Source organism: Zalophus californianus, chromosome 15 (assembly GCF_009762305.2).
Source record: "Zalophus californianus isolate mZalCal1 chromosome 15, mZalCal1.pri.v2, whole genome shotgun sequence".
NCBI lineage: Eukaryota > Metazoa > Chordata > Mammalia > Carnivora > Otariidae > Zalophus > Zalophus californianus.
The window spans coordinates 16,851,035-16,870,429 of NC_045609.1; the positions used below are offsets into that span (position 1 = coordinate 16,851,035).

General features: G+C 47.2%; 1 protein-coding gene across 4 annotated transcripts in view; it reads right to left on the minus strand.

The window, feature by feature from the left end:
• Positions 1–8,375: 8,375 nt before the first annotated feature.
• Positions 8,376–19,395, minus strand: part of GNPAT (glyceronephosphate O-acyltransferase) — a 33,751-nt gene continuing 22,731 nt past the window's right edge. For all 4 annotated transcript variants that reach the window (XM_027595922.2, XM_027595923.2, XM_027595924.2 and 1 more), the window contains 8 exons: positions 18,425–18,648; positions 14,788–15,030; positions 13,334–13,413; positions 12,333–12,473; positions 11,125–11,224; positions 10,948–11,041; positions 9,965–10,026; positions 8,376–8,679 (listed from right to left, as the gene is read on the minus strand). In XM_027595922.2, coding sequence (XP_027451723.1) covers positions 8,636–8,679; positions 9,965–10,026; positions 10,948–11,041; positions 11,125–11,224; positions 12,333–12,473; positions 13,334–13,413; positions 14,788–15,030; positions 18,425–18,648 — 988 coding nt within the window. In that variant the 3' untranslated portion in view covers positions 8,376–8,635. The remainder of the gene's footprint in view (positions 8,680–9,964; positions 10,027–10,947; positions 11,042–11,124; positions 11,225–12,332; positions 12,474–13,333; positions 13,414–14,787; positions 15,031–18,424; positions 18,649–19,395) is intronic.

Genomic DNA, 19,395 nt, shown 5'->3' on the forward strand with positions numbered 1-19,395 from the left:
CAGAATATCTGGTTTTGTTGCTGCTTCATGTTGAAGCTTTGTTCTGCCTTGTGCATTTTCTGCTTTACTTCATCCCTCTCGTGAAAGAGGTACTACTTACTTGCCACTCCTGTTTACAGTTTGGGAACCAAAAAACTGACAAGAATCTCTGAACACATGGGTGGGGTCTTGCCACCCCTGGGCTTCCAGTGTGAGATGATCTGGGGACCCCAATGTGTCACAGCTTCCCCTGGCACCCCTTTGTCAGATTGCCCATAGACTTCTCCAGTCTCTTGCCTTGAGGTGTGGTTGACAGCACTCTGGGAGCTGAGGAGACACCTCGTCCTTGTTCTCAGGTACCACTTCGTCGGAGGAAAAGACCTCCCAGTGGTGGGCGCCTGGGTGGCTCAGTTGGTTAAGCCCCTGCCTTCGGCTCAGGTCATGATCCCGGAGTCCCGGGATCGAGTCCCGCATCGGACTCCCCCTTCTCTGTGGGGAGCCTGCTTCTTCCTCTGCCTCTGCCTGCGACTCCCCCTGCTTGTGCTCACTCTGTCTCTCTCTCTCTCTATGTCAAATAAATAAATAAAATATTAAAAAAAAAAAAAAGACCTCCCAGTGGTCACAGAGGCAGACACAGGCAGGCCCGGCTTTGGGGAGTAGGAGACAAGATGGGATCTAATTGCTTCATAAATAGCTTTTATCCCAATCTCCTGAAAGGACTCACCATCGAATGAGAAGAGGGTTCACGAATGTACATACGTGATTGTAATGACCTGTCATATGGATTTCAAATAATAATGGAAGCCCAGAAGAAGTTCCATATCTGAAGAACGGGGTGGGGAAGTTTCCAGGGGAAAAGAAAACAGATTCTGGAAAGGTGACGAGAGAGTTTGTTTGGGCTCTGCAGGTGAGCCGCCTGGGCACTAGCGAGAGCGTGAAACACGGGGACTTCCAACTAACTCTCCAGGTGTGGTCTGCTGTGATCTCCAGGCTTGCCTTAAGGAACTGATGAGTGATGTGATGAGCACTGGATGTTATACGCAACTGATAAATTAGTGAACACTAGACCTGAAGCCAATGAGGTACTATATGTTGGCTAGTTGAATTTAACTTAAAATAAAAATTTTACAAAATGAAAAAAGGAACTGATGAGTCATTCTATCTCTGGGACCAGAAAGCTGGACAAACCGCTTTGCGTCTTTGTCAAACTGAAAGTCAGAAAACTCATTTTTCATTCCCAGCTAACACAGCTGAGGCAGGCTCACACTTTCTAAGAAAAGTTCATTTTCATGTGTTAGTGATTTGTGGGGTTGTTTCCTTTTTGCTCTCTGTAGTCAGTGGCCCAGTTTCCAAAGAAAGCATGTTTCAAACTCTCAGAGACGACACAGAAGCAGCACGTTATGGACCCCACAATCCATTTTTCCCTCTGAGATGATTGGGATCTTTCCTCTCCGCTTCCTCTTATTTCATGGTCAATAACTTCTAATAGGTTTCTCATTTCCTGACTCCCGGAAGCTGTTCTCCATCTGGTTTTGTTCCAGACAGTGCAGAAGATGCTAATTCAAGCCTCCCAAACCAACCTGCCATGGAAGCACAGTTTGGTCTCAGGGATGTGCCTGTTCAATAGCTGTTTGTAGATCAATATAAGCCGGGCCTTGGGGGCCCCCAGTGGCCTTCTAGACTGGTTCCAACCATGCTGGTGCGGTCTCTGATAGTACAATCAGGCAAAACATTTCCCCCCACAGGCAAACTGGTTTTACAGAAGGTTACCTGTTAAAAGTCACAACAAAAATGAAAAACAAAACAAAACAAAACATTCAGAAGGCCCATTCTTTCACGAAGAGGTAACGTGCATGCTTTCAATTACTAACCATTTGTTTTCTCAATGTAGGCGACTGAGAGAAATCTGACAGAAGCAGTGCAGGCTGGATACTTGTGAGCTGAAAGGCGACAAATGAATGGTTGACTTCACTGACTTAGGAGATCTAAACCCTTAACTTGCCAGAGATGCAGCCGACTGACGTGTGCCAGAGAACCCGAGCAAGGCTCAGGACCTGGGGGGGGGGGGGGGCGGGGGGAGAGAGGCGGGGCATGAGGAAGAGGTCTGCTCTTAGGAGTTTGTGAGAGAGCATCAGAGCCCCAGGGAGCCTGCCCACCTCGCCCACCCTCCGGGGGGGGGGGGGCGGGGAGCTGCTCCTCTGCCTCTAGAGGAGAGATGTTCTCTCTGAAGAGGTTAAACCAAAGTGACTCTAGTCTTAGATTCACTGAGCACAGTTGGGTCTAGGTGTTGTGAAAGCGTATTTGCTGGATGAGACCCTCAGCACCCCCAATCCCCCGCATGCTGGCAGCGACTTGCAGGACATGGAACGATTCCTCTCTGGAGAAACTGCCTGGCCAAAGAGGAGAAGACCAAAATCTACTGACGTTTTGGATCTCTCAACAAAACCGCCAGGATTCTGTCCTAATACCTACCTGTGCAGCCCACTCTGGGAAGCCCGCCCCCGCAGAGAGAGCTGCCCATCAGCTCCGTGGTGTCTCACTGCTAAGTGTGAGTGGGTAGGCAAAGGTCACTGGGTATCTGGGGGAAATCTCAGACATGAAAGGCAAAAACAAAGCAAAACAGTGGCAGAGATAGAACTGCAAGAGACAAAGAAAATGTCCACAATACCATAAATGTTATCCAAGAGATTAAGAGGATATCGCGTCCATGAGACAAAGACAGGGGGTTAGAAAATTAGAAGCCAGGAGGTCCTAACATAAAATAATATGAATTTTAGCAATAAAGAGTCGAGAAAACAGAAGGGAGCCAATTATAAAAGAAATAATACAAGAACATTCCTGAAGAACACACATCTATTAAAAAGGTCCACCGAAGGCTCAGAATAAAGGATTTAAAGATTTTATTTATTTATTAGAGAGAGAGAGAGAGCAAGTGGGGAGGGGAAGGATGAGGAGAGAGGGAGAGAGAATCTCAAGCAGACTCCTCACTGAGCACGGAGCCTGATGTGGGGCTCAATCTCATGGGCCTGAGATCGTGACCTGAGCCAAAATCAAGAGTCAGACGCTTAACCACCTGAGCCACCCAGGCGCCCCCAGAAAAAAGGATTTAAAAACACAGACAACAAACCAACAAAATGAAAAGGCAACCTATTGAATAGGAGAAAATATTTGCAAATCATGTATCTGATAAGGGGATACTATCCAAAATATATGAAGAACCCACACAACTCAATAGCAAAAAAAACAATCCAATTAAAAAATGATCAGGGGATTGGAACAGACATTTCTCCAAAGAGGCCATCCAGATGGCCAACGAGTACATGAAAAGATGCTCACCATCACTCATCATCAGGGAAAAGCAAGTTAAAAACCACAGTGAGAGATCACTTCACACCTATTAAAATGGCTGCTCTCAAACTCCAAGAAATAACAAGTGGTGGCGAGGATGTGGGGAAAAGGGACCCTTGTGCACTGTTGGTGAGAGCGTAATTGGTGCAGACACTGTGGAAGACAGTATGGAGGTTCCTCAAAATATTAAAAATAGAGCTACCCTACGACCCAGTAATTCCACTTATGGGGATTTATCTGAAGGAAATGAAAACAGTAACTTGAAAAGACATCTGGACCCCCATGTTCACTGCAGCATAATTTACAATGGCCAAGACATGGAAGTAACCTAAGTGTCCATTCATGAATGGATAAAAAAGTTGTGGTACATACACACATGATATATTATTCAGCCATTAAAAAGAAGGAAACCTTGCCATTTGCAACAGCATGGATAGAACTTGAGGGCATTATGCTAAATGAAATAAGGCAAACAGAAAAAGATAAATACTCTATGATCTCATTAATAGGTGGAATTGAAGAAAACAACCCCCCCCCACACACACAACCAAAAAAAACCAACAAAAAACCAAGCTCAGTGGATCTAGAGAAGAGATTGGTGGTTGTCTGGAGAGGGCTTGGCAATGGGCGAAATGGCTGAAAGCAGTCAAAAGGTGTACATTTCCAGTTACAAAGTGAATGTCGTGAAGATGTAATACACAGCATGGTAACTATAGTTAATACTGCATTGCATATTTTAAAGTAGACAAATTAGATCTTGAAAGTTCTCATCACAAGAAAAAAAATTTTTGTAACTGTATGGTGACAGATTAACTAGACTTCCTGTGGTGATCATTTTGCAATATATACAGATATCAGATCATTATGTTGTACACCTGAAACTAATATAATGTTATGTCAGTTATCTCTTACTTAAAAAAAAAGGGGAGGAGGGAGAGAAAGACAGAAGAGAAAACCAGGAAGATCCAGAGTGAGGACTCCAGCCGACATTGTTGGATTTGAAGGAGCCCCGAGCCAAGGAAGGAGGGCGGCGTCTAGGAGCTGGGAAGGGCAAGGAAACAGATTCTCCCACTCGAGCCTCCTGATCAAGCTGACACCTTGATTTTAGCCCAGTGAGATTCCTTTCAGACTTCTGACCTCATCTACTCTAAGATCGTACATTTGTTGAAGCCACAGAAAACAAAACATAAAACACTGACAACAAACACATCACCTGAAATTTCAGAAACTATAGAAAAGAGATCCTAAAGACTTTCTGAGAAGGCCTATAAATAGGTTGTGTTCAGGAATCAGAACGCTCTTTTGACTTAAGAAGAATAACTTTAGAAACTAGAAGACAAGGGAGAGATGCTTTTCGAAATTCTCAGGGAAGGGCGCCTGGGTGGCTCAGTTGGTTAAGCGACTGCCTTCGACTCAGGTCATGATCCTGGAGTCCCGGGATCGAGTCCTGCATCGGGCTCCCTGCTCAGTGGGGAGTCTGCTTCTTCCTCTGACCCTCTTCCCTCTCGTGCTCTCTATCTCTCATTCTCTCTCTCGAATAAATAAATAAAATCTTTAAAAAAATAAAAGTGATCTATCAATCTGTTTCAAAAAAAAAAAAAAAGAAATTCTCAGGGAAAATGATTTCTAACCTAGAATTCACCCAGCTAAATCATCAGGCCACTATGGGTGGAAAGAAGACATTTTTACACAGGTGAGGTCTAAAGCATTAATCTCTCTTACAGTGGAAGACAGGACTTCACTAGAATTGATAAACAATTGATAAAATTGAAAAAGGAAGAAATGGGACCCAAAGAGGGGAATCCAACACAGAAAAGTGAAGGGAATTGCCAAGAGGACAGTGATGGGAAATCCCCGGTTGACAGCTGTGTAGCAGGCCCAGAGTGGGTTCTAGAAAAAAATGACACTTGAATCTATTGATGGGAGATTTGTACTTTCTGTCAGAGTTGGTAATTTTAATTTAGGAAAACAAGTAAAGCTATGAACAAAGTCAAACCAGGCATCAGTATCTATTTTCTACCCCAAATTGAATGTTCCCATTCTATTAGTGGAAGTAGAGATGTAGGGAAAAGTTGTGATTTCTACCATGGCACAGCCAAACTTGGGATATGGCAGGTGTCTGGGTGACACACTGAGCTATGCACGGCAGCATAATGCTGTTGCGCTGAGCAGCGGGGCTGAGGCAGGCTCTCAAGGTTGTAGGTCAAGGACGCAAGCACCTAGGGCCACAGGAACCCACTAGAGAGCACCCAATCTCGCCTTCTCTTAGAGGCCAACTAGGGTTTGTCCCTGCCAGTCGTAGTAGTAACGGATTATGCTTATTGCCCAAGACAGTTTCAAATATTTTACCGACATTCCTATTTTTCTTTTCTTTTCTACGTAAGCTTTATGCCCAACATGGGGCTTGAACTCAGGACCCTGAGATCAAGAGTCACCTGCTGTACGGACTGAGCCAGCCACGTGCCCTTGGCATTCCTATTTCTCACAGCCCAAGAGGGATTATCAGCATCCTTATTGTATGATAAGGAGCCTGAGGCTTTGAGTATAAATAAATCACACAAGAACACAGGGCAGAGCTGGATTTCAAACCCAGTTGGACCGGAGGCCTTGCATTTTTAGCTGCTACATTATCCTGTTTGGACAGGAGACTTTCTTGGAAAGCCACCTGCGACAGGCCTTTTTACTTCAAGGCAGTGGTGGCTTCAGAATTTCTAGATGGGCGGGAGTGGACGGGCGGAGGGACACCTGTGTGGTTTAAAAGTGGCCGTGCGCAGGGGCATGCGTGGGGGTACAGGATGGGGTACAGGCACGGGGGAGGGCACAGGATACGTGCCTTGAAAGTGCGTTGGCACAGGAAGCATGCTATCCTCTAAGACGCTAGGTTTCCTTGAGTTACTTGAGAGGGTTAGAAGAGACGGGTCCATTCCTCACAGCAGCCTCTGTTCCACAGCCTCATTCGGGTTTGCTGCACCCCGCCTTCCTGCCCCTCTACTTTGCTGGCTTTGATGTCAGAGCCGGCCAGGAGGGAAGCTGACAGGCACGGGCACCCAGAACTCTAGGCTTTGCCCCCAGATTTGAAGTGTATTCAATGTACACAAGTCATCCTACCCCGCCTTCAACCTTTATGCGCATAGTGTGAATGTCGCGGAGAAAACCGAATAAGCGAAATTGGGCGGATGGCGACTCTGTCGAAGGCACACCTACTCAGCAAGGCCTGGCCCGGGGCCCAGGCTCGCAGCTGCCCTGGGCTCACACGCCCTCCCTGCGCGGCGGCAGCTTCGTGCCCCTGCCTGGCTGGCTGGCGTGCCGCGAACTCCTTTGCCGGGGACTCCTCCACTCTTCGTATCAACACGCGCGGATCTCGGGCTTCCCACACAAGCAGAGGCGCACGGAGGCCCCCGCGGCACCGGCGCACGGGCTAGCGCCGCGGCTCTCCACGACCTACGCGAGCAGCGGAAACAGCCTGGCCTCTGCAAAACCACTGCACGTTCCGCGCATCTGGACACAGCGAGTCCTGGCACCACACGCCGAAACGTCCCAACATTTTCCGCGGCACTTACATTCCAGTCCGAATGTTTTCCGAGAGTCCCTCAGCCGCCGGCCGTGTCGACCCTGTTGCTATGGACTGACTTGTGGCCCCCCCAAATTCTCATCTTGAAGCCCGAGCCACCCTCCCCCAGCATCACTGCGGAGATGGAGCCTCTGGGGAGCAACTGGGGCTACGTGGAGTAAAGAGGCAGGGCTGCAGTGGGAGCTCACAGCAAGATGGCGGCCTCCCACAAGCCCAGAGAGAGGCCTGAGAATGAACCCTACCCCGTTGGCACCTTCATCTGGGGACTTGTAGCCTCCGGAACTGTGAGGAAAGAAACTTCTGCTGTGTAAGCCACCCTTGTCTGGTATTTAGTTATGGCGGCCCAAGCGGACTACTACCCCTGCCTTTCTTTTTAATTTCATTGCCACGACTCTTGCTTCAGCCATGCTGGTCTTTCAGGTACTCCAGAACCAGCCCCAGGACATTGTGTTCTCTATTCTCTCAGCACACCTTGCCCCCTGACCCCCACTCTCACGCTTTGAGGGCTGGCACCTACTCATCTTAATGCTCGACTTACATATCACTTCCAGAGGTGGCTGTCTGTCACAATTTTTGGTGTTCACCCATCTTATTTCAAACTTTCTTCCGAAAATTTTTTAAGGTTTATTTTCATTTTTTTAAAAGATTATTTATTTGAGAGAGTGAGCAAGCACAAGCAGGGGGGAAGGGCGGAGGAGAAGGACAAGCAGAATCCCTGCTGAGTGGGGAGCCCAATGCTGGACTGGATCCCAGGACCCTGGGATCATGACCTGAGCCAAAGGCAGACGCTTAACTGACTGAGCCACGCAGGCGCCCTGACAGTTTATCTAAAGTAATCTCTACACCCAACGTGGGGCTTGAACTCAAGACAGCAAGATCGAGAGTCACATGCTCTACTGACTGAGCCAGCCAGACTCCCCCTCTTCTCCCGAATTCTTAGGCCCATTTTTTTTTCCTTAAGCCTATCACTTCTCTTTGTTGCACGTACTTTCTCTAAAGCACTTGTAGTGATCAGGCCCTTGGGTGGCAAACTTTTACATAAGCTAGCTAAGTTATTACACAACTCTGCCAAACTTTTACTTGTTTGAGGCCACTGGATGGAAGGACAGCCACGAGAACTGGAGGTGTGCCCTCACAGTGGTTTGCTTCTGACAGCCACGCCTTCAGTGTCCATGTCACACTGTCATTCATGAATCAGCATACAAGTTTAATACGTGTGATAGTAAGTTGACAAGTCTCAGTGAAATAGGTCTGGGCTGGGGTGCCTGGGTGGCTCCGTCGTTAAGCGTCTGCCTGCGGCTCAGGTCATGATCCCGGGGTCCTGGGGTCGAGCCCCGCGTCGGGCTCCCTGCTCGGCGGGAAGCCCGCTTCTCCCTCTCCCTCTGCCCCTGCTTGTGTTCCCTCTCCTGCTGGGTCTCTCTGTCAAATAAGTAAAATCTTAAAAGAAAAAAAAAAAGGAAATAGGACTGGGCTTTGTTTTCCCAAACATGTTTCCAAAAGACCGTTTTATTTTAAAACACACACAGAGTTGGACACAAAAGCCTCTGTAACCGTCGTGGTGGAGAGGGTTACACCGACTGCACACACTGGTCACCTCCTCTCTGCCGAGCCCACGGCTCTCCTGTTGTACGAAGCACGAGCAGGTGGCTCTCTTCCTTCGTGGCCCTGTTTGTTGGAGTAAGAGTCCTTGGATGACAGCCATTATGTGACCAAATTTCCTGTAACTGTTTGACAATATTAAAGTTTTGCAGTCGCTGGCTTTCCTACTGGTGTCTTACAACCTAAGAGAAAAAAAGACAGCCCATGAAATGACCTTGAGTCATTTCCGCATACAGTTGTTTAAGCCTTGTGTGGTTTCACAGGCTGACAGAGCACTGGTGGAGATACCTGCCCCTCCGCAGGGGAAGCAGCAGCGGCCCCCACCCCCTGCACCCCTTACGGCCCAGGGCAGAGCCAGGATCAGAACCCAGTCTGCTTTCGGGACTTCTAGTCCAGTATGTTCTAGTACGTTCATACCCATGTTATATTTGCCACCCGCGATTAAGAAATCAATTCCATCATCCTCACAGAATGAGGGTTTTAGGGGTTGTTTCAGCTATACGCCCCTCTTACCAAACTCAAAATCGAGTTTCAATGGTACATATTCTAAGATTTCAGACAGAAGACTGGGATTTCAACCTTCATCTTTTCTTCAACAAGAAACTAGTATTCCACCTTGCCTACTGATGTCAACCATTCCTTTGCCTTCGACCCTTTTACTTCAACCATTCTCCTTTACCATATGGTTTCCCCTCATCCCACCAGATATCTACCTGAAGCTCTTCCATGCAGGTTTGACAAATGTACTGAATTAGGGTTAGGTACAAGAATATCCACTCAACAATGTAGTGCTTATTCAATATCATCAGCAGGTAACTATTTTGTTTTTCAAACACTGACCCCCTCCCCTTCTAAAACCACCCCGTTGTTCCTAAGAGAAATATTCGCTACTTCCTCTGCCCCCTTAGATCTCTTTCCCTATATCCACACTCTTGACTCTCTCTTCGTACTGCAAACAAATGACCTGCCTTTCTGGGCTGGACTATCTGTTGATAAGCAGATGGTGTCTGGAGAAGAGTAAGGGTTGGATTATTCTCCCAAGGAATGCTATCACCCCCAATTCTGAGTTCAGAAAGTCTATATGCTGTGAACACTGATCCCAACCCTTTGCCAGGGATCCAACGGTAGAGAGGAAGAGAATAAATCCGAGGACTCAGATAAGAGGTATTTTCTCCATGTCCACCAAGACTGGATGTGAAGGGTCCAGATCTCAGACCCTAATTAGTTATGCTAGACGCTGGTAATTATGTTGTAGAAGACTGACCATGTTCTGCTTGTTGTGTTTTCTCTGCACTTTCTCCTTATTTTCCTTGAGAAAAACCTAGATAATATAAATAGTTCTGTTTATATTAAAACTCTGTTGTTCGTTTTGATAAAGTATTTGGTGCCATAGTATACTTTCTTGTTTTACTGTATGGTGATAAATACAACGTGAAAACCCATCATGTGTCACTGAACTGTACTTACCAAGCATTTCTTCTAATTTTGTCATGGCAGGTTCGTTCACATTAAATACACTGTCACTATTTCTAGGAAAAAAAGCAAAAAGTTCTTATTACATAAACTTGGGTAAGGGAAGTCAATGTTCATTATTTATACAGTAAGACCACTTTTTTTCTTTTTTTTAAAAGATTTTATTTATTTGACAGAAAGAGGGATAGAGAGAGAGAGAGGGCACAAGCAGGCAGAGCGGCAGAGGCAGAGGGAGAAGCAGGCTCCCCACTGAGCAGGGAGTCCCGATGCGGGACTCGATCCCAGGACCCCGAGATCATGACCTGAGCCGAAGGCAGACGCTTCACCGACGGAGCCACCCAGGCGTCCCAAGACTACTTTTCTTTTCAAGTTTGTTTGTTTATTTATTTATTTTTGCAATCTCGAGTTGCAGGTTCTACCAACTGAGCCAGCCAGGTGCTCTAAGACTACTTCTCGATAATGTTCGTCAAGGCCAAGTCTTTAAGTAGTTGACAAGCCCGTTGCTCCTGCCCTACTTGCTGGCTTCATGCTTCATCCTTCTGATGACATGAGAGACATACTACAAGACTCCCCGTGAAGCCTGGTCACTCTTACATTCATTCACTCAGAAGAGGAAACAGCTATCTGCACATACACATATGTGTGTCTTTATGTATTATACGTGTATGTTTGTGTGTCTATATAAGTGCGCGCACACACACACTCTATTACACTCCCCCAAAATCTTTCTTATAATTCACCTATACATTTCAATATTAGGTCAAGGCCAAAATGTTAGCCTAAAATACCTTCTTTCTTTGCTTCAATACCATTTTCATTCGTAACTACGTAAAATTCGCACAGTAACTCCTGCTGACATAACTCATCAGGAGATGGATGAATGAAGCACGATATCCTGTTTCGGGGACTTTGTCTGCATTCGGTGCTCAGCAACTGTTAGCGGTCACTGCCCCTCCAGCCCCGTGCACAGTACTTACACTTTCTTCTTCTCTACCACACCCAGCCTCACAAAAGCTGCTAAGGCATTTTTCTGTACGTCGCAAGACAAGACATCGTAACACTGCGAGGTACCTACGGCACAGGGAGAAAAGAGTCAGAGGACCCCTTTTTGTTCCCAACTACAAAAAGTCACCACCCACAGAGGTATGACTAACCTTGATCAAGAAGCTGACTGGTGAATTTTCGAACTCCAGCCAAGTACTGTTTCTCAGTGAAGCAGTCTTCTTCTTCATTCAAGAGGTATTTGCAAATTATCTGATTTTAACAGAAAGGGTGAGGAGAACAGAAAGAGAAAAGGCAGCCAAATACACTGCAGCAGCGACTGATGCCACCTGCCCCCCCCGCCCCTTGACCGAAAGCTACATGATGTCAGAGCAGAATAAAGACTCTCCAAGGTTTGTCCAGAAAAGCTACAGAATTCTTAGGCGGTCCCTCTGGACCTTGTATCACTCACTGCTTATAATCAGAAAAAAAGTCTGAAATAGTATTGACATTTATTAAAATACATTTTCTCACTTTCACGGGTTTCAAGTTGAGTGAATTACCATCAGCTTAACAGATCTTATGCTGCTCAGGAAGAGAGGGGCCAGATTTTGTGTAACTGCTTTCTCCCTAAAAACACCTAAGAGTTTGTTAGGCCCCCAAATGCTTCATGACTTGTACCACAGAAAGGTGCTTATGGGCAGAAGGAGCATTTCTCAGATACCCACTCAGTGCTGGACTTGGCACAGGGGCTCTGTCATCGGTCAGAGCACCCCCCCGCCAGGACGTCGGTCCCGGGGGCTGCTAACCCATGCTCAGAGCCAGAGCCAGAGCCAGAGTCCTCTTCTGGCAAATATGTATGGCCTTTCTGAGGGGTTCCACTGCAGACCCCCCGTCCCTTTGAATCCTGGCACCATTCCTGCTGGGCATCTCTACCGTCCCCTCTGTTTTAACCACTTCTTAGAGCTCTGACAAACTCGGACACTTGCACTTGAACCTTTTCTTCCCCTTCCATTGGCCTTTGTGATACATATCACTGACATGACATATCATTCCAATCTTGCATTCAGCGAGTGCCCACAATGTTTCAAACGCCAAGCTATGAGAAAAGCTGTAAGGTACAGCATGACGGCGCTTGGGTCTAAGTGTGGTTCCGGGCATCCTGAAGCTGTTACCCTCTCGGGTCTGTAAGGGACCCCTCTAGCGGAGCAAGGTCTTCACCTGAGAGGTGAATCTTTCATCCTACTGAGCAATCTCTCTAGTTCCACCATTCACCTGGGGAAGAGACTTGCCTTTCGGACCAGGAGCAAACACAGGGTGGGAGGTCTTAGTTATACTGGATACAGGAGGATGAAGGAGAACTTGCCAAAGAGTTACATACCTGATAACATTCCACAAAAGGTTTAAAGAGACCTATTAAAAATTCTACCACGGTATTTCCTTTCTCTGTAACTAGGATGTCCCTTGTCGTCACTTGTATTGTCTCATTTTTACAAAGCAGGTAACAGCCTTCTTCAAAGTCCTGGGAAGGGAGGGGAGAAGACAGGGAGCATCCACTAATTTAGGTTAATGGGTACACTGCTGGTCTCAGTAAACGCAGCATGTGCCCTCAGAACGAGAAAACACCAGCTAATTCCACAACCCTTCCAGAAGGTTCTGGTTGTTCGATAGCAGCCAGAGAAGCATGTGTTCCAATACTCAAAATGTTGAACCCCAAACACAGCAAACACACACAAGACTCATGAGTCTTAGAAATCATGACCCGGGTGGTGGATTTTCTCACTTTGCATAGCCACATTCCTTAAATTTACATAGGAAGTGCATATAGCAGGTCCTAAAAATATGTGGAATTATGCTTATGCTCAGAAAACTGCTGACCTCATTCTCAACGGAGTAAAACCTGGGCTCCTTGGCACAGCGTAAAGAAACCTGACCACCTTCTGTCTGTCCTGGTACACCCCCTGCCCCAGCTAACCGGAGGTCCAGCTCTGGAGGCTCTATCCCTGACAAACTATCTACGCCATCAGGCAAGACCATTGCTCTCTAATCTCAAAGCAAAAGGTCCGACACATTCCAACAAGTTCTTAACGGGAAAATGTGTACTGGTTGGTAAATTTTTAACAAAACAGTGTTGATTTATTTACAATGGCTGCACTCAAGGTTTAAAGAATGACTCTCTTCTTGCCAAATAATCCCTACTTTATTGATTAAACTTGACCAAGAATCAAAATAGAGCTCACAGAACTGTGAGTGTCCAAGAGTCTCGTTATTTCTGCTGCGTGTAGCCTTGGAGAAAGGGAAGTCACACGCGTGAATCCAAGCCTACCACGTCCAGAACTCACACTGTGAACACACTTGTGCTCTTTGGCTGTAAAGATTTACCTTTAGTGCGTTTCCCGGAAGGAAGATGAACTCATCTGAAAAAACACTGAGCAGGAAGTGAAAGCCACTGTAGACATCCTCTGGAAATAAATTAATTACATCCAATTACAACGCTGGTTTTTAAACTTTCAGGAAGTACCAAGAAGTCCACGACTCTCCAAAATGCACTTAACTCCAAAGACATATTACTCAATGCCAGGGACGAGAATTCAGGCCCCCAAAGGAAGCTATTTGGCCTTCCAAATTTTATAGTTTAGCAGTGCCAACAGCTGAATCCGAATCACAACCAGGCCTCTACCCAGTCAGTGTGCTGATGAGCGCGAGGCTACATTTCTTAAAAGCTAGGGTACATCACGTACCCCTGCCCAGGGCTCCCTAGTGGAGAAGGAAAGGAATGAATTACTTCAATGCCTTCTCTAGTCCTACCTCCTGTTGCCTTTACCGTATCTTTAGCACTAGGATACACCAGCACACAAAAGAAAATACCGTCTCATTCTCCAGACACATAGGTCTCCCTTGCCCATTAACTACAGAGGTTTCTTCATTTTTCTGACACATGCTATGAACTTTCTCATTAGAAGATATACGGATGTGTGGACACGAAGTGTTGCCTCCAATTTCAGGGTGGTCCCAACACTAGAAGACCACGCATGTACCCCTTAGTTGTGAGTGAACTCTGATGTAAGAAACCTCAGAACTAAGACCAACATTTGAGTGTTCTGTGTCTTGAACTAAACTGACTTCTCCAGGCCCGTTTCCTCATTCACAAATGAGGGCATGGACACAAGACGTAAGGTTCCTTCCAAGGCTAAAGGTCTAAGTCTGACTTTTCCTTAGAATTATCTATGGAGCTTTGAAAATCAAAAACAAGAGCATCAGTGTCTGGCCCACACTCCGGACCAACTGAATCAGCACCTTTGGGGGTGGGGCTCACCCTCCAGTAACTCCAGCAGAGCTGGGGTAGAACACCCCTGACCTTGACAACAGGTTCCTGGGAACAAAACGGTGTTGTTCATTGTTCCACTCCTCACTGCCACTAGAACACGACTGACTGTGTATCTAGAAGGCACTCCTGCACTGCTGGACTGTTTACCCACCCCGCCTGGTGCTGCCAGACGAGGGAGAAAGGGCCTCAGGCCAGGAGATGGAGAGCTGTGCTCTAGGCCCAGACCCCTGCTTAGAGAATTATGTAACTTGCCAGGCCTTCCTTCCCTTATTTATAAAAGGAGAGGTTCAGGTTAATTTCTTAGGTCCCTTTCCATTCCCAAATTGGAAGCAGAGGGCCATGTGTTGGCACCAACCTAACTTCTTCAGAGTGTACAGGCCCCCTTCTTTGCTGCTGTCTGGGGTGCACACATGTGGCTGAGCATTCTAAGGCTTCAAGTGTTGCTCCCTTTAGGGAGCTGAATGTCCGGGTCTCTTCCAAAGCTCAAGACCACATTCCTGTAAGTTACCTTTCCGGAACCCGGGGGTCATCTGCAGTGCCATAGCTACTAAGGAAGGGCGGACAAAAATGTTGAGCAACTGGTTCTTATAAGCCGAGCACATGAGGAGGGTGATATGCTGGAAAATAAGTCCATTGACCGCTTCGGAGTCTCCGGAGTCCATATTCAGAACCACCTGGTCTTTGACGAGGCTGGCGATGTTGGAATGCAGGAGAATGTTGGACTGGATAACTTCTTCAGCAGGTTCATTATCTACACACAGAGACAACTCACTCAGCGGACGGCACAGAAATGGTACGGGTCTCTGCTGGGTGTCTTAGGCCTGGTGTCCAGCAATGCTAGTGACTGGGCAGATTCACTTTCAGGCGCCAGGTTCTAGCTTTGGGCTCTGCCAATTGAAGTAATGATACCCTATGGGAAAGATATATTTTGTTCTGGGTTTTGTTTGTTTTTAAGTAATCTCTGTGTCCAATGTGGGGCTCAAACTGATGACCCTGAGATCTAGAGTCACACGTTCTTCCAACTGAGCCAGCCAGGCGCCCCTGTGAAACAGACTTTTATAAAGTACTATAAACTCTCTCTCTAAAGACATTTAATACGCTTTTTTTTTAATCTACCCCCAGTTTGTCAGCCATTCTGAAATACGTATCAGTTCCTGCTCTGGAAACCAACACTTCCTCAGAAACCAAGTGTATCCGAAGTATTGTTAAGAGCAAGTTGCAGGAGAAGAAAATCATACCCATGTGAATTTAACAATGTAAGACAAGAAGGCTCATGATTAAAACATGCTTCATTCACTTACACACACACACACACACACACACACACACACACACACACACACATTCTCCTTGCTCAGAACAATTAATTCCAAGACTGCAAAAATATTGCTTTGCAACTTTGCTGGTGAACCAAAGGGCAACTCAAGAGGCACTCCCCTAGCACCAGGCTTCCCTGAGCACAGAGGGATGCTGAGGAGATTTTCTGGTTTTCCCACATCAGAGAAAACTAAACGATTGGGCCCAGGATCCTGGTAACTCACTGCAGTGACACTACACTAGCCTGTAGATAGCCAAGGAGTTACAAATACAGAAACATAATGAAGAGATGGTGATAGTTAACATTCTTGGTAAGGGAGATCATTTTACTGTTACCCTGGGCCAAAGAGCTGGCTGCCGGGCTATGTAACCAGGCGTGCTGCTCCCACTGGGCAGCAAGGTCTGCTGATGCTTCAGGGAGGGGGCGACTGAGGGGTGTGGTTTTCCTTCTGGACTCTATCACATCCTCCTGGACTCACACGCCTTGCGTCAGCTTGCTTGAGGTAATGATGTAACCTATGATACTGTTATATACATAAAAGAACATGCTATGGCATGATAATACAGGTCTCATAAAGAGCTCTAGCTATGGGAACGACTGGGAGTATGGGAGGAGCCCAGTAAAGAAGAAGAAAGGAACTGAAATTAGGAAATGTACTGAATCATCTCCACGATTCTGTTACTTAGATACCAACATGGTAACGAGTTATTCTAGTTGCCGAACAGGGACTTTTAGCCATGGACTGGCCACCTATTCATCCCACCTTGAAAAAGGAAACCACTTGGAAAGAGGTGCCTGTGTTCTCACATGCTCTCGGGGGCCAACAGGAGTTAGCACTCTACCTATTCTTTTCTCAGGGTTTTCCACCTGAATCACACTCAACATGTCCTTCGCCTCCCACGAGACCGTGAAAATACCAGGACACGTGTCTGAGTCATCTTCATTTCCCCCTTGATGACCACCGTCCTATTCGATGGCCCCTTCTGCTAGCAGTTCTGCCTAAACGCCTCGTAGCTCCTCTGTGGCTCTGTCACGGCCTCGGTGGAGGCTCGTGTCCTTCTCACTGAGGCCCAGCAGCCTTCCGGTCCGTCTCCCTGCCTCTGGTCTTCCCCCCAACCCCCCGACAGTGGCCCACCTTTAAGAATGACACGGGCTGTTTTCTACAGCTGTTTTCAGTCATGCTCCCCTGCTTAAAATCTGCTCCTACGTTAGCAATCCCTCGCCCACTCATCTTCCTGAACGGCTCTTACTTTTCCATCAAGATGGAACCTGACATCCAAAGTCCTTCCCGGAGCAGGGGCCCTTCCCTACACAGAACTCTCAGCAACCCTCTGCAGTCTGTCCATAGCTCTTTTTTTTTTTTTTTAAAAGATTGTATTTACTTATTTATTTATTTGAGAGAGAGTGGGGTGGGGGGTGGCGCCTGGGTGGCTCAGTCGGTTAAGCGTCTGCCTTCGGCTCAGGTCATGATCTCAGGGTCCTGGGATTAAGCCCCACGTCAGGCTCCCTGCTCAGCGGGGAGTCTGATTCTTTCTCTCTCCCCCTCCCCCTTGCTTGTTCTCACTCTCTCTCAAATAAATAAATAAAATCTTAAAATAAAAAGAGAGAGAGAAAGCATGAGTAGGGGGAGCGGCAGAGGGAGGACAAGCAGACTCCCCGCTGATCATGACCGGAGCTGAAGGCAGACGCTTAACCGACAACCGACTGAGCCACCCAGGTGCCCCTGTCCATAGCTCTCTGTGTTTACTTCACTGGACATCCCCCCTCCCACAAGCCAGGAGAACCTCCAGCACAGGGGCTGCAGCCTGTTCATCTTTGCATCCCTGGCAGTTACCAGCACCGACTAGACTCAAGAGGTTTAATGAGTGAACAGCAGGTAGCTGAGTATAAATGGACTCCATTTCCAACGGTGGTCTCTGCAATTTTAACTCAAAGAGAATGAAAACAACTAAAGCCAACACTTGTCATATAACATCCCAAACTCCCGGCATAGTATTTACAACTCTAATGAGGTTTTTACAAAGTTGTTATTTTCAGAGAATCGTATAAAATTCTACAAGACCAGACCTTCAATCCTTACGATGCAGTGAGGCAAATGGATTGCGAATATAAGGTGGTTTATTTATTTTTTTATTTTTTTAAAGATTTTATTTATTTATTTGAGAGATAGAGAGACACACAGCGAGAGAGGGAACACAAGCAGGGGGAGTGGGAGAGGGAGAAGCAGGCCTCCCGCGGAGCAGGGAGCCCGATGCGGGGCTCGATCCCAGGGCCCTGGGAGCATGACCTGAGCCGAAGGCAGACGCTGAACGACTAAGCCACCCAGGCGCCCCTATAAGGTGTACTTATAAAAGTACACCCCTATAAAAGGAGGTGGGTGTACTACCCTGATCATGGTGGGCACTGAGCCGTGTACGGAACTGTCGAATAAACGCGGCACACCAGAAACAAATAGAACGTGCTGTGCCAACTACATTTCGATAACAAAAATTTTGAAAAAATGAAAATAAAGAGGTGGTATGGAGGAAGGAATACGTGGAGGACAAGAATATTCATTTACTCTCCACTCCGCTGGGGGCCAAGGAGACCGTGTTCTCGTTCTCCAGATACTCAGAGTCTCACAAGAAGTGACGCGTAAACAACTACTGTCGAGTAATCACCATCCTGTACAATGTCCCAGAGTGATGGAAACAAATAAAGTTTTCTTTCTCTCTGAGCAAAGCTTTGCTCTGCATCCTGCATAGGGTTTTTCATGCTTAGGCTAGAATTCTTCCAGAGTAAGAAATAAAAAGCAAGCACTCTCATCATGTACGTCCCACATACGTACCGGGCCAAGTGAGAAAGCCCCCGAAGGCCTGGGTTAAGCCTTTGAGCCATAAAGTCTTCTCCACCAGAGCATCGAAGTCCATGGATGGCCGGTTCTGAAGCAGAACCGCAACCGTTAGGGCCCAGGGGCTCAGAACCAGGTTTTGAATCTGCAGAAGCTGCATTTTATAGGCAACTTCAGTGACAAAGGCATGCATGTCCTCTGACTGTTTCTGAGGAATATACCTACAAGGAAGAACAGAGAAGAACAAATTACAGCTCTGCTACCTACACTAATGTGAAGGGAGGGTGGGGCGTGGGAGAAGACAGACCCTTGAGGAGGCTTCTCGTACTTTCTGCCAACCAAATTCTCTCAGGTCACAGTGCAGGAACATACCTTTACTTCACTACAGCGCAGCCTGTCCAAGGGGGCAGAGTCCTGTTCTTCCCGGTTCTGGGCAAAAAACCCCCTCTGCTGCCTTACAAAGAGACCTATCACTTCCCCTGTGAAAGCAGGGGCCTCCCCCAGTAGACGGAACTACTCGGTCCTCTCAGAATCCACTGTGCTTTGAACACCTGTCTCCCAGAACACGCGTACCAGGTCACATGGTAACTGCTCGTGTCTGCGCCGGACAGGCTAGCCGGTTTGCCTGGCGGCTACGCTGCCCTTCTAAGCAGCTCAAGGTCACCTGCCAAGTACTGCCACGATCCTCAGCTGACAGACTCTTCAGGCACGGATCAGCAAACTGGGAGTCAGATGGTATCAGGAGGCTGTACGGAGCAGATGAAGCAGGGACATGCACAGGACCCAAAGCAGCCACACGGTAAGGTGGCTTCACGTGAAAGCTAGGGCCGATGAGAGAACAACCGGCCAACCCGATCTGAGATCTAGAGAGGGAAAGCCTGTGGCAGCAAAAACCTAACACCGGCTTGAGAGCTAATGAAGCTGCTAGTGACGCACACAGGCGGCCGTGGGCCCACTGGCGCAATAAA